At 44.2% G+C, this 15,370-nt stretch overlaps 1 protein-coding gene across 5 annotated transcripts in view; it reads right to left on the bottom strand.

Moving 5' to 3' along the window:
* Positions 1-15,370, bottom strand: part of RHEB (Ras homolog, mTORC1 binding) — a 52,775-nt gene that overhangs the window by 18,848 nt on the left and 18,557 nt on the right. For 4 of the 5 annotated variants that reach the window (XM_086394835.1, XM_086394837.1, XM_086394836.1 and 1 more), the window contains one exon: positions 1,248-1,319. The exons of the other annotated variant lie outside the window; for it this stretch is intronic. In XM_086394835.1, the coding sequence (XP_086250961.1) occupies positions 1,248-1,319 (72 nt within the window). The remainder of the gene's footprint in view (positions 1-1,247; positions 1,320-15,370) is intronic. 5 annotated transcript variants of the gene reach the window in all.

Genomic DNA, 15,370 nt, shown 5'->3' with positions numbered 1-15,370 from the left:
TATTTTAAGCCAGAGGCTGGCAAACTCTGTCTGAAAGGGGCCAGACAGTAACTATTTCAGGCTCTTCAGGCCAGATGGTCTCTGAGGCAGCCACTCAACAGCTCTGTGATCGTAGAGCTAAGATGGCCAGGGCCATGTTCTGATAAAACTTTATGGATCCTGAAATCTGGATTTCACACAACACTCAAATGTCACCGTCATTATTCTTTTTACTTTTTCAAATATTAAAAAATGTAAAAATCATTCTTTGCTCATGAGCCATACAAAAAGGCAGTGAGGCCTTTGTGACATGCAGGCCATTGTCTGTCAAACCCATCATGAGCCTCTTTTTTGACAGGAGAAGTCTTCAAATCCAGCTGTTAAAGAGTCATGAACCTGGCTGTTAAGTCGGCTTCAGTCTAACATGCCAATCAGACTTTGACAACCTTAGCTTTAAATCTGTAAGCTTCTGGCGAGATTCTAGCTAAGTCCTGGTGTCAAGAACCTCAAGACTTGGTTCTAGTGTCTGCCTAGGGTTCTAAGACAGCCTGAAATAAGACCAGTGTCCAAAACACCCGCTTCCCAGGATGGAAGCGTTCTGGGTTCTCTTCCCTGTTCCCATGATCTAGGCTTGGGCCGTGGGCCTAGAATCCTTCAGGAAGATTCTGAAACCACAGACTGATACTGGACAAAGTAAAGGCTGAGGCTGGTTCTGGTCTTGGGGGCTTTTTTCTCCACATGTCCTAAAATGCCATCGAGCTCTGGATGCAACTTTTCAGAAAACGCTGCAAGGGCTTGCTCCAATCCTGAAACAGCTCTCTCTCCACAGCCTCCTCTTTAGAGCTGGAAGGGGCTGTGGGGACTAGAGGGTCTACAAAAGTAAGGTACAAAGGAGCTGGAGCGTTTTCATCCTTTCAAGCTTGGAATCGCTAGTAAGGGCTACCGTTGAGAAGGGGAAAGAAAAGACTGCATACTCTCTTTTCTTACAGCAGCATCTCTAATAGGAGGTTCCAATGTGGAACTGGATCCTATGGAAATGAGTAACAACTTCAAGATAATGGGATATGGACATCATTCATTCAGTGTGAAGTAAAATTCATTCCGTGTGAAATGGGTAAAGCTGTGGAAGTTTTTCTGGGCCCCCCGGTTGGAGATCTGTAGGTTTAACTGAATACCCTTTGCAATCAAAGCCTCCAGGAATACACAGTGGCTGCTGATAAGCAAAAATCAGGCTTCTCAGCTTATAAATCCCTGAAAACAATACTTACTATTTTCTATGGTTGGATCGTAGGAGTCAACAAATTGGCCTTCAACAAACTGAATCGTCAACGAGGATTTCCCTATAAAAGAGAGCAACAGCTCAGTATGTATTGGCATATTAAGGTAGAAAAAAAAAAAACCCTTTAATTTTACTGTTTTACCAAAAAAAGTCTAAGAGGAAATATATTCCATATATAAAATAGGAATTTAAGCAATGAAGCTACTATGAATTAAACATGTCTGTGATATTAACAAACAGTACTAACTCATAAGCATATCACACAGTTTGTTAAAAGTAAACAAACCTTTAAATAAGGTCTAAGCTAATTTCCTCTGGTGTCCCTGAAATCTGGTTATTAATTTTGAACATAAAGTTAATACAGCATGATTAGTTTGAGTTCTTTAATGTATGGATGTTATAAGTGTTATCAAGCATCGTTTTTAAAGAAGATAATCTGAAAATGGGCTTCCCTGGCAAAGAATCTGCCTGCAATGCAGGAGACCCAGGTTCGATCCCTGGGTCAGGAAGATCTCCTGGAGAAGGGAATGGCAACCCACTCCAGTATTCTTGCCTAGAGAATCCCATGGACAGAGCAGCCTGGTGGGTTACAGTTCATGGTATCGCACAGAATTGGACACGACTGAGCGACTAATACAAACACACAATATCTGAAAAAATGTGATAAAACTCTGTTTTAATGAATCAAGAGCCAGCCTTCAGTTCTCTCCCCTCTGCTGTCGGTCAATTTCTACTGAGGGGCTTGAGAACAGGGACCCTGTGAAGAAAGAGGGCAAGGCTACATTGTAGCTGTCCAGCTGAACCTGCAGGGGACTGGTTCCAGGACTCCTCTCAGACACCAAACTCTTAAGTCCCTCATGTAAAACTGGTATAGTATCAATGAACTTACAAACTAGAAATAGACCCACCGACACAGAAAACAAATTTATGGTTACCAAAGGGGGAAGGTGGGGGTGGGGAATCTATTAGGAGTTTGGGACTAGCAGATATAAACTATAAACAATAAGGTCCCACTGTACAGCACAGGGAATTATATTCAATAACCTGTAACAGACTGTAATGGACAAGAATATGACAGAGAATATATATACACACACATAAAACTGAACCACTTTGCTGGACACCTTAAACTAACATACATCTCCAGATTACTTATAATACCCAATAATACAAAGTAAATACCATGTAAACAGTTGTCAGTGTGTAACAAATTCAAGTTCTGCTTTGTGGAACTTTCTGGAATTCATCCCCCAACCCAATATTTTCCATCCGAGGTTGGCTGAACCCCTGGATGTAGAACCTGCGAATATGGAGGGCAGACTGATTTTATCGGCAGGAAACAGGAAGTGGTCCCTCCCTAATTTCACCCCAAACCCTTCCTTCTCTCACATTCTTAGAGCATTATTAAACACCCATCTTACGGGCCTGCTGAATCTCATGGAACTTCCACCTCCAAGGACATGCAGGGAGGGCCAAGGAGAGAAGTCTGATAAGACTAGTTTCACACTTGTGGTGCCCACCTCCCTCCAGACCACAGAGAGGTGTGGCTCAAACTTTCACACCAAAGGCAGTCCCCACACACTCCAATTAATAAACACACGCGCTTCAAAGTCGGGGCTGTGGGAGATGACGAGAAAAGCCCCAAGCTGGCAGGCCTCTCTGGATGCGTGTGCAGTAAGCACAATTCAGAGCATCTTTAGGATGCCTAAAAACTGAAATTGTTTTCTACAAAGCAGTCTACAAGAGCTTCTGATAATTAAATGTTACTGCCCCGCTTAAAACCCTCACTGCCATCAGAATAAGCCCCACCTCCGAACCACAGCCCACGGTCCCAGGCTCTGCCCACCAGGGATCCCTACCTCATCTGCTGTGCCCATCCCCACCCCCAAGTGAGTGAAGTCGCTTAGTCGTATCTGACTCTTTGCGACCCTGTGGACTGTAGCCTACCAGTCTCCTCCATCTATGGGATTTTCCAGGCAAGAGCCCTGGAGTGGGTTGGCATTTCCTTCTCCAGGGGATCTTTCCAACCCAGGGATGGAACCTGGGTCTCCTGCGGTTCAGGCAGACGCTCTCTATCTGAGCCACTGGGGAAGTCGGTCGTATCCTTCCATCTTCATATCCACCCCCATCCCCAAGCTCCAGTCAGATCCTTCCATGTTCACCAAGTTCCTGCCGTCTTCATGCCTTTGTCCCAGCTGCCCACCCCCATCTCTGAATGTACACACTTTTATTGTTATTCCGGCTGGAGTTCAAACATCCCTCTCTAAGACCACCCAACCAGAGGTGCACCCACCCCCTGCCAGTCACTCTCCCATAGCAGTCTTGTTTTCTTTCTTTTTCTTGCTTAAAAGTTGTCTGAAAGGATCTTCTTTCACTCATCAGTCTACCAAGACAAGCGCAGTGCCTGACATACTGTAAGCACACGTGCTCAGACCTTTGAAGGGCACGCTCACACTCAGACCACAGAAGATGTCAATTTACATACATGACTAGGAAACAGGTCAACAGAAATTATCGGGTTGGTCCAAAAGTAATTGCGGTTTTGCACTGCTCGAATTTTCCATTTGATATTGGAATAAATAAACACGGTTATGTTATACATCATTTTAATGTGTGTTTCTTGCTTTATGCTTTTTTACTAATGCCTTATTATGTACTGTTTATTTCATATTTATTTTAGACTAGGGAAATGATGTTAGACAAAAAGCAAGTTCAAGCAGTTTCTTATTCTAGTTGGAAATGGGTCATAAAGCAACGGCGACAACTTGCGCCATCAACAATGCATCTGGCCTAAGAACTGCTAATGAACGTACAGTGCAGTGGTGGTTCAAGGAGTTTCGCAAAGGAGACGAGAGCCTGGAAGATGAGGAGCACAGTCGCCAGCAATCGGAAGGTGACAAGGACCAATGCGGAGCAATCACTGAAACTGATCCTCTTACAACTACATGGGAAATTTCTGAAGAACTCAATGTTGACCATTCTATGGTCGTTTGGCATTCGAAACAAATTGGAAAGGTGAAAAAGCTCAGTAAACGGGTGCCACACAAGCAGACTGAAATTAAAAAAACTGTCATTTTAAAGTGTTAAGTCTACGCAACAACAACGAGCCATTTCTCTATTGGGTTGTGATGTGTGATGAAAAGTGGATTTTATACAACTGGCAGTGACTAGCTCAGTGGTCGGACCAGAAGTTCCAAAGCATGTCCCAAAGCCAAACTTGCACCAACAAAGGTCATGGTCACTGTCTGGTGGTCTGCTGCCCGTCTGGTCCACTAAGCTTTCTGAATCCCGGAGAAACCATTACATCTGAGAAGCACGCTCAGCAGATCGACGAGAGGCACTGAAAGCTGCAAGGCCTGTGGCCGGCACCGGTCAACAGAAAGGGCCCAATTATTCTCCACGATGACGCCCGACTGCACAACCAAACACCTCAAAAAGTTGAACAAATTGGGTTTTGCCTCATCTGCCATATTCACCTGACCTCTCGCCAACCGACTACCACTTCTTCAAGCATCTTGACAACTTTTTGCAGGGAAAACGCTTCCATAACCAACAGGAGGCAGAAAATGCTTTCCATGAGTTCATCGAATCCTGGAGAACAGGTTTTCACACCACAGGAATGAACAAACTTAGCTTTCATTGGCAAAAATGTGTTGACTGTAATGGTTCCCATTTTGATTACTAAAGACGTGTTTGAGCCTAGTTATGATGATTTAAAATTCACGATCTGAAATGGCAATTATGTTTGCAGCAACCTAGTGAGAAACAGGTGTCTCGTCTGTGTCGGCGTCCGAGCGCCGGCCTGCCTGTGACACGGAGTTGCAGCGGTCGTCCGGCAACGCCACACACTTCAGGCGCGCTGTGGTCGAAAGAGACCATGCTGCACTGGTACCGCGCTGTGTGCCCACTGCCCTGCGTTTCTCTATGTTTGGTTTTTCTCTGGCTTTGTTCTTCCTAAAGGGACACACACAACCTGGCCATAGCTCATCTGTGACTGTGTATTTTAAGAGGAAAGAGTATGTCCATGGAGGAAGTGTTTTGACTTTGAGAAAATTCTGATGAGGAGATGGTAACACTTGGCCTAGGTTAGGTGACATACTAGCCCCTTAAGGAACATTTAGCTCAAAATATAACAAAACTCATTTATGCAATGAAAGCAGCAAGAAGAAAAACAAACAAACAAACACCTCTTTTATAAGTTAGCAAGGCTGAAAAGTTTTGAACAATTTTTAAAAAAGGAATTAAAAATGATTTTTAAAACTTTTTCAAAGTAGAATTAGATTAAAACAAGTGAAAGAAAGAAGGTATGCTATGCTATACATGTTAAGCTTCCCCAAAGAGGGAAATCAGTGGGAAACACTGGATTAGATAGTAACAAACCATAATGTGTCGATACCAGATAAGTCTCAACACCCTTACTTGCAGGGGTGGGGGGTTGGGGGGAACAGCCTCATAAATTATTGAGTCAATCTCCGAAATGACAACCAAACTGAAAGAAGTTACACACAGTCAGGGCTTCCCTGGTGGCTCACACAGTAAAGAATTTGCCTGCGATGTAGGAGACCCGGTTTCAGTCCCTGGGTTGGGAAGAGTCCCTGGAGAAGGAAATGGCAACCCACTCCAGGATTCTTGCCTGGAGAATCCCAGGGACAGAGGAGCCTGATGGCCTACGGTCCATGGGGTCGCAAAGAGCTGGACACGACTGAGCGACTAACACTTCTTCACGTCTTTTACACACAGTAAACAAGACAGCGTGAGATAAAGTGCAAAATCACAAGTATAGATAACCAGTAGACCACACTGAAAAACGTACTTACGGGCACACATCCAGTGAAAGCTCCCTATTCATATCTTTGTAAAGGGCATACATTACCTGACAGGCTTTAAATGAACATTTAACTGGAAAACACAGTAATTATTCTGACAAAAGCAGACAACGTAGTTCAGCGCAGGTCACAGGCAGGCTGGCGGCAAGCTCTCCTTTTTGGGAGTAACTGGGACACGAGAGTTGAAACCCCAGCTCCCTGGGGAGCAAGCTAGACTCCACTCAGAATGGTCGCTGGAAAAGGGGATTATTCATGAGCAGAAGCGGGACTGAGGAAAAGCTGGGTCTCCTGGGGTCTTTCATCCTGGGACTCTCCCCTAAGGGGACATCATCAAATACCTAAATTAAGAAGGAACAGGAAGGTTCTATTTGCAGACCTGACACAGTGGTCTACTGTTTCCATTCAGAAGTAGAACTATAAGCTAACCAGGGCTCAGATCTTTACAAGTCAGCACTAAACGGAAACCATTCTCAGCAAGCAAATCCCAGTGCTCACAGTGCTCTCAGTCCTGCTGCTAATCACTCCTGGGTCTGAGAGGTGCCCTCACCAACCTCCTCCTCCAAACTGGCCATTCAGCTCCCTGGCCAAGTTCACAAGCAGTCTGCTTGCAGCAGCTGCAAGAGACTCTGCTAATCTACAGCAAATTATGTTCTTTACTTGATCACCTTTCAAAGTTTCCCCCCATAAAAAGCTCACACATTTACTTTGGCTTTTGTCCTAATCCAATTTGGATTCTGAAACACTAGTTATTTCCTGAAGATGGTTCAACAATGGTCATGCTCTCAGAAGGTGCATTAAGTTTTAAATCTGAAGAGAATCTCAACTCCAGATCAACTCTTTGGAGAAACGTTGTATGAAAACAATACAGGCGTGGTCTGAGAGAAAAGGAAAAGCAGCGCGTGCCCAGATGAGGGTTTACCAATACAGAGACATAAATCATCATTTTATAACAGTGCTATCTTTAAAAGGTTTGAAAATAACGTATTTCAGTACCCCACAACTATCTTCCAAATAGTTTCCTCCAAACTAAGAACCACCTCAGTTTTAAAAAATCATACAAATTATTTTTAAAAAGCTTCTTCTGAACTTTTTTACCAGATCAAAAACAGCCTTGCCTTATTTGTATGTATTTTGCGACGGTGACTCAGCATACTGTTTTTTCACCCAGTATTTTCACAACAGAAGATAAACCTTCAAGGTTGTTAACTGAGTCTCGCACTTCATGACTCTTACAAAATGTGTACTATTTATACAAACGTTTTAGTAGCTTTCAGATTAATTTTGAATGACTTTTCATGTTTATTCTCCAAAAAGGAAAACACTTATGTATCACTTCCTATCCCTTCCCTGACCCTAAAGAGCATCCTCTGGAACAGCAGTCACGAGATCACAGGGATAAAATGAGGAGTAGGTTTCAATCTGCTAGGCTGTCAAGTCCTTGGGAAGAAGGGTCCATCAGGACCAAAGTCATGGATCTGGGACACAACCCATGCCAAGAACTGCTTTCATTTTCCCCGAGTCCTTAACCTTACCATACAGGACTTTGATGACCCTGCATACGGTCTGTCCAAACTCACTGGTCCTGCTACCAACAACCGTCTCCAAATCACGAAACACCCAGATAACTGCACCTCCAACATCTGCACTTCCCAGCGCCCTCACCTTCTGACTCCCATCACCTAATCCAGCCCATCTCTGGAAGCGATGTTGTCCAACTAGGGCTCATAACCCCACTAGATCATGAAATCAATATACTCAACAGAGCTATGACCAGCGCTGTTTTTAAAGAAACAGGCACACCAGAGTGGACTGCAAATAATAAAGTTGCCAAGAAACTAACAGTTGCATAAACGCTTATGACTGGGATAAAATGTGTTTCTTACTACAGGGTGAAGCCAAAAAAGTTAGAGGCACATGACTCTCTGATTCTCTTGAATCTCCAATCTCTACCACGGCTCACCTCCTTCCCTATGGTTTAAGTCCCAAGATAAATCACTATGCACTACGATGCAATGCTCTTTTATCAGAACCTGCCGATTTCCTCTCTCTGGGCTCGCTGATAAATCCTCTGATCTCAATCTAGTCTTTGGCCTTTTCCTGAGCCTGTTGAGCTCAGCTGCAGCTGTGTAGGCTGGCAACAGTCTCCAGTTGCACCCACCTCCCCCAGTCCCCTCTTTAGGAATCCTTTCTGGGGGTGTCCCTTCCCTAGCAAAGCAGTCAAGTGTGGTTCTGGCAGCTTCACAATTTATTACAAATGCAAATTCTTATGCTCATCCAAACCTCCTGGATAGGAGTCTATATTTTTTAATATATTTATTTTTAGCTGCATCAGATTGCTGCAAGTGGAATCCTGGTTGTGGCCTCGGGGGCTTAGCTGCCCCGCGCCATGTGCAGCCTTAGCTCCCCGACTAGAGATCAGACCCGAATCCCCTGCAATGGAAGGTGGATTCTTCACCAGGGACCACCAGGAAGTTAAGTCCTCTCGCCCCAGATGGGAATATTAACAACACCCCCCCCCCAACTTATTTGCTGCACCCTGAAGTTTAATACCCAACCCCCCAGGCAACAAGTTCAAATCTGACCATTCAACTACCTCCTGCAACCTGAAGGGTCTTCCCAAATCCTCCAGTTCCTCCCAGCAGCTCAAATCAGAAGCATTTAAAGCACACACATACTGCGGGAACTAGGATACAGCCCTGATTACCAGCTGGAGCTGAACCTTAAAGGTCACAGCCGTGACCCCGGGTCTTCCATTCACCCTCTGCCCAGCCCTCTTCACACCATCCCCTCAAGGCTAAGGTGTGCGCTCAGCACACCCTCCTCTCCACAGTGCAGTTCCAGCCCCTGGCTCCAGATCCCACCCTCTCCTGGCCTCCTCCCCACCGTCCTCCTGAGACACTTCTGAACTCACTCTTCGTTTCTCCCTGGTTTGCTCCAATCCATCTGGTTTTTCACACACCTCTGAGATACTTATTAAGTCTGTTTAAAAATCTCAGGCAGTATATTCTAACTTACGCTCCCCTTCTGTTCTCAGGGTTGGAGCCTTGGCTGGGCGCTGCAGCTGTCGGGTGCTGCCTGCTGGACCAGAGATGACTGCGCGAGACACAAGCGGATCTGTGACTTAAAGGTCTACCCACTAACCTAAGGGAAACGCAACCGTGGGCACACGTGTGACCTCTATGTCCACAATACCTGACAAAAAGTGTATAGCCTCTGGTGTCAGGAGCTTTTAGTTAAAAGTCAGGAAAACAAAGGTTAATTGCTATGGAAGCAATGAAGGAAGAGAAGCAGCACTTTCATTTTACAAAAGAAATCAAGGAACAGTGAAGCCTGCAACTCAGAACAATTCCAAGAACCCCCTGGCCTGAGCCATGCTGGGACTTCTGGATGTCTATCTCTGCAGGGCCACCCAGCTGCAGGTGCTCTGTTCTCCCCGCCCACTCCCCAGAGCTAAATGGTGACACTACCCCAGCTTCCATACTGTGGTGCTGGAGAAGACTCCTGAGGATCCGTTGGACTGAAAGGAGAGCAAACCAGTCAATCCTAAAGGAAATCAACCCTGAATATTCACTGGAAGGATTGACGCTGAAGGTGAAGCTCCAACACTTTGGCCACCTGATGTGAAGAGCCGAATCACTGGGAAAAGACTCTGATGCTGGGAAAGATTGAAGGTGGAAGGAGAAGGGGGCGACAGAGGATGAGATGGTTGGATGACATCACCGACTCAATGGAGATGAGTTTGAGTAAACTCCGGGAGATAGTGGACAGAAGAGCCTGGCGTGCTGCAGTCCACAGGGGTCGCAAAGAGTCGGACACAACTGAGTGACCGACTACAGCAACTGGGACTGAAACCTTGATTTCCAGCTTCATGAGTTAGAGACAGATGCGCCCCTCAACCTGTCCAAGCACCTTTTTCCCTCCCAGTTCTGCGTCCAAACAGTTGTATTTTCTACGCTGTCCAGCTTGATAACATTTCGTTCTATTCTGAAGCCCAAGTTTTCAAAGCCCTGACTATGGGTTAATTCATCAATCTACTCAACTATCTATTAAGCAGCTCTAGGCGGGCTGTAAGAGTCAGACAGGACTGAGCATAGAGCACACACGTTCCAGGAGCGTTTGTGGGCACTGGGATCTATCACCAGACAGACAGAAACCTTTCTCTGGCATGTAAGTTCTAACAGTGAGAAGCACATAAAAAAAAAAAAAAAGATAAGCATAATAAATGCAGTAAACTTAAGAGAAAATATGCATCTGTTCCTTGTAAACAAAAGAATAAAATCAACAATTACCATGATTTTTTAAATTAATGAATGAATGGATCTAAGCAACAAGGAGCAGCTATTAACACCACAAAAAGAGAAATAACCAGATATTATTGGTCTCCTGATGCAAACAGAGACCTTTAACCTGGAAGCAATTTTAAGAAGGTTGGGGAAGGAAAAAGAAAAAGAAACCACCTAAATCTAACCCAACTGTTAGATTTAATTGCCAATTTACAGGAAATAACGGGACAAATGAATGCCTTGAATCCTACGGGATGCAACAGCAAAACCCAGGATCTAAGAAACACGTCAGGGCTCCTATGAATCAGAATTTCCTGGGGTGGGCCCATGTGTCAGTATTTTTCTAACTCCTCCAGGGATTCCAGCGTGTTTGAAGTTTGAAAATCAGGAGGGTTTCCCTAATGCTGAAGAACAACAAGTTCTCCCAGGGACCATGTTAAAGTGTAGATTGTTAATCTAGTCGATCTGGGGTGGGGTGTGGGATTTTCCATTTCTATCAAGCTCCCTGGTGATACTGATCTCCAAACCAAGCTCTAAAGTTTAGAACTCTGGTTCTCAAATTTAGCTGCACTCCAGAATTACCTAGGGAATTCCAGAAACTATTGGCGGGGCTTCACCCCCAAGCAATTCTGATTAAATTGTGCAGGTGCACAGTAAAGGTGCAGTTGGGGTGGGGATTTTTAAAAGCTCTCTGAGTGATTCTAATGGGCCACAAGTTTGAGAGCCACTGGATCAAGGTTAAGGATGGCAGAAAGAGATGGTAGAAACTCCATTCTCGAGTTGACGGCCCACTTACTCAAGCAACCGCCAGTCTTCCATTTATATGAATGAACACCCTTTCCTTGGACTTTCCAGGTGGCGCTAGTGGTGAAGAACCCACCCATTACGGCAGGGACGTAAGTGATACAGGTTCGATCCCTGGATCAGGAAGAAACCCTGGAGGAGGGCAGAGCAACCCACCCCAGTATTCTTCCCTGGAGAATCCCATGGACAGAGGAGCCTAACGGACTACCAGGCTACAGTCTACGGGGTCGCAAAGAGTCAGATACAACTGAAGTGACCTAGTATGAACAGGCACCCTTTTCTTACTAAGCCAGCACAAGGTAAATTACTTTGCAGTCAAAAGCATCCTAACTGATTACAATATTACTGCAGTTAGAAGTAAAAATTTAAGTATCTTCTTTTGAAGATCACTCAGATCACTCCTCTTCTATTTGCTAAATTTGAATTTTAAAGTGATAGGAGTCTTCTCTGTTTTAAGAAACATTACTTATCACTTGACTCTACACCCACTCGTAACTGACATAACCTGGAAGTAGAATTTCTCAAGGAACTCAGGTCTTTACATCAGGATGCCAGGATGAATGATCCTCAGAAGATCCCAGAGCCAGAAACTTAAAAGAAAGCTGCCCACCAAGCAAGAGGCGGTGGAGTCCATCTTTTTTATATGTTTGGGATGGGGGTGGCAAAAGGGACAGGACAGGACACAGTCACAGGTTCCCTACCAGGAACCAGTGACAGACTTCATTTGCTTGGGCTCCAAAATTACTGCAGACAGTGATTGCAGCCATGAAATTAAAAGATGCTTGCTCCTTGGAAGAAAAGCTATGACCAACCTAGACAGCATAAGAAAAGCAGAGACATTACTTTGCCGATAAAGGTCCGTCTAGTCAAAGCTATGCTTTTTCCAGTAGTCATGTATGGATGTGACAGCTGGACTATAAAGAAAGCAGAGTGTTGAAGAATTGATGCTTTTGAACTGTGGTGTTGGAGAAGACTCTCGAGAGTCCCTTGGACTGCAAGGATATCAAACCAGTCAATCCTAAAGGAAACTAGTCCTGAATATTCATTGGAAGGACTGATGCTGAAGCTGAAACTCCAATACTTTGGCCACCTGATGCGAAGAACCGACTCATTGGAAAAGACCCTGATGCTGGGAAAGATTGAAGGTGGGAGGAGAAGGGGATGACTGAGGATAAGGCGGTTGGATGGCATCACTGACGCAATGGACATGAGTTTGAGCAAGCTCCGGGAGTTGGTGAAGGACAGGAAAGCCTGGCGTGCTGCAGTCCATGGAGTGGCAAAGAGATGGACATGACTGAGTGACTGAACTGAACTGAACCAGGAACCAAACAAGAGCCTCAACAAGAGGGTCCTGGACGGGGGCCAGATGAAGGCTCATGAAAGAACCCCAAAGAAAGCAGTGGTAAAGATGGATGGCAGGGGAAGTAAGAGGAGACCAACTCTAATACCAACCTGCAATCCCAAATTCCTAACAAAACCCTCACTGCTAAGAAAAAACAGCCATCAGAGCAATTGGAATAGACAAGATTAATCTTATAAAGACTCCAAAGACTGTAACAAAAATATGCAAGAGTTGCCAGAGATTATCCAAGGCATCACTTCCACTTTTAAAAACATGAAAAAGGGGCTTCCCTGGTGGCTCAGGGGTAAAGAATCCTCCTGCCAATGCAGAAGACACAGGTTTGACCTCTGATCCAGGAAGACCCCACAGGCTGTGGAGGAACTAAGCCCAGGCGCCACAACTGCTGAACCTGCTCGCCTAGAGCCTGCGCTCTGCAACGAGAGAAGCCACAGCGTGGGAAGCCCTTGCTGCAACTAGAGAAAAGCCCTTGCGGCAATGCAGACCCAGCACGGCCAAAATAAATACATTAATTAAAACACAAAAAACTTATGGAAAAAAACAGGTTAAACACGATCAAGTGATTATGAAAAAAACTTCTTTTTCACAAACCCCTTGTTAAAAAAAACCCTAGGTAACATCTTTTGAAATACATCTCTATTTCACATAAAATACATTTCAAGGAAATAGTGGAATAACTGTGGTTATATCTACAGGGCAAAAAGCATTCACCACTGAGTAATCATCTCTTCCCACTTCCAGGACTCCTCTTACTCTGAGAAACATCATCTCTTAGCTGCAGTCTCGGGGGCAGGGGCTGGTGAGCGCACTAGTAACTGAAAAGCCCGGTGCATCCTGGAGCCCAGGAAACAGGAGGAGCAGCGCTGTGGGTCAGGGCCAGGGTTTGGATTCAGAGTGTGGTGTGAGCCCCAGGACGCTGCTGTGCCCTAAGCTCTCACGCGCGTGATGACTACTTGAAATCACAAAGACAAAGCATAGGTGATGACAGTAATCACCTATAAATGATTACTAACTTCTAGTACAGCATTCCAAACTCAATAAAGCTTTTCCCAAATTACGATCACCATAGTAAGATTCTATGACAATCTAAAATAGGTGTCAGTGCGATACGCCTGATTGCCACCTACAAGGATCCTGTATCCTTAATAGAGAGAAAAGCACCCATGTGAAAAGTACACACACACCCTCCAAAGGACTGGAGAGTGTTGTTGTTGTTGTTTTCTTCTTAAAAAAGGAACCACGAAAGGTTTTCCACTTAATCCTATTTAAAAAAACAAAACAAAGCTGGAGAATTTCTAGTCTTATGAGGGATGTGAGAAGATGAAAGACCAGGAAGATCAGGATGAAATTCTGAAAAATGGACTAGAAATGAAAAATGCAGATTTTAACCTGCTTCAAAGTAAGTACTTATTACAAACCAAAGACAAAGGGGAAAAAAGGGAAAATTAATCTGTAAGGTAAACAAAAACTTCAGTGTGGTACTGGCTGGCATAAAGACAACACACAGATGAATGGAACAAAATACAGGCCGTGGAAATAAACCCAGATGGATAAATGACGAGCTGATTTTGGATAAAGGTACAAGGCAATTCAAGGGAGAAGAACCTTTTCCAAAGAAGTGTGCTGCCGCCACTGGGTATCAATATCAAAACAGAAAGAACCCACCCCATCTCATATCAAAGTCTAGGATGAGAAAATGGATCACAGACCAACCTGTAAAACCTAAACTATCAAACTTCCAGAAGCAAGCATAGGAGAAAAATCCTTGTGACTCTGAGTCAAGATTTCAAAAGTGCACTCCATAAATAAAAAAAGGATATAGTGGACTTCCTCAAGATGAAAAATGGTCAGCGATACATCTTGTTAAGGGAGGGGAAAAGACAAGCCACAGACCTGGAGAAAACAGGTGCAAAACATACTATTTGACAGAGGGCATGAATCAGGGTATGCAATCAACTCCCAAGATTTAACAGGAAGAAAACAAATAACCCAATTATGCGGATGAACAACAGATTTGAACACTTTAACAAAGAAAATGTTCAAATGGGAAGTAAGCTCAAGAAAAGATGTTTATCATTTTTTATTAGGAAAAAGCAAATATAATCACAGTGATTAAAATGTCTAATTAAAAATGCCTACCATAAAAAATACTGACAACGCCAGTACTGGAGAGGATGTGGAGCAACTGACCTGTTTGGAGGGGATACAACAATGGTACAGTCACTTCAGAAAGTTTTTAAAAATTAAAACACACACTTATCAGATGACCCAACAGCCCCATTCTTAAGGCATTTATCCAAGATAAATAAAAAAGGTCACCCGAAAACTTGCAAGCATTAGCCATTAACAGCTTTGCTCGTAACTGCCCCAACGTGGAAATAAACCACAAGTCCTTCAACAGGTGACTGGATAAACAACTATATGAAATTCACACAAAGGAACACAACTCGGCAACAGAGGATTAAACAACTGACAGACACAACCTGGATAAACCTCAAATGGATTCCATTTATAGCACATTCTGGAAAAGACACAACCACAGGACAGCAAACAAGGGGGGCGAGGGCGGACTATGAGGGGCACACAGGCCTTCTGGGGACTGAGAGGAAACTGCTCCATGTCACGTGGTTACAGAGCTGTGTTTGCTAACACGGTCACACACCAAAACGGATGAATTTTACTGCATGTAACTGTACTTCAAGTTTAAAAAAGAATTCTAACCCTCCCCTTATGCACAAAAATTAGCTAGAAATGAACCATAGACCTACACTTATGAGCTAAAACTATTAAAACTTCTAGAAGTAAACATAAGAAAATGAGAAAATATGATCTTCAGGTA

This window comes from Bos grunniens, chromosome 4, assembly GCF_055505025.1.
Source record: "Bos grunniens cultivar Pamir isolate PY7600 chromosome 4, Bosgru_T2T1.0, whole genome shotgun sequence".
Lineage (NCBI taxonomy): Eukaryota > Metazoa > Chordata > Mammalia > Artiodactyla > Bovidae > Bos > Bos grunniens.
The sequence above is the reverse complement of the archived record's forward strand: the minus strand, read 5'-3'. Positions and strand labels throughout refer to the sequence as shown.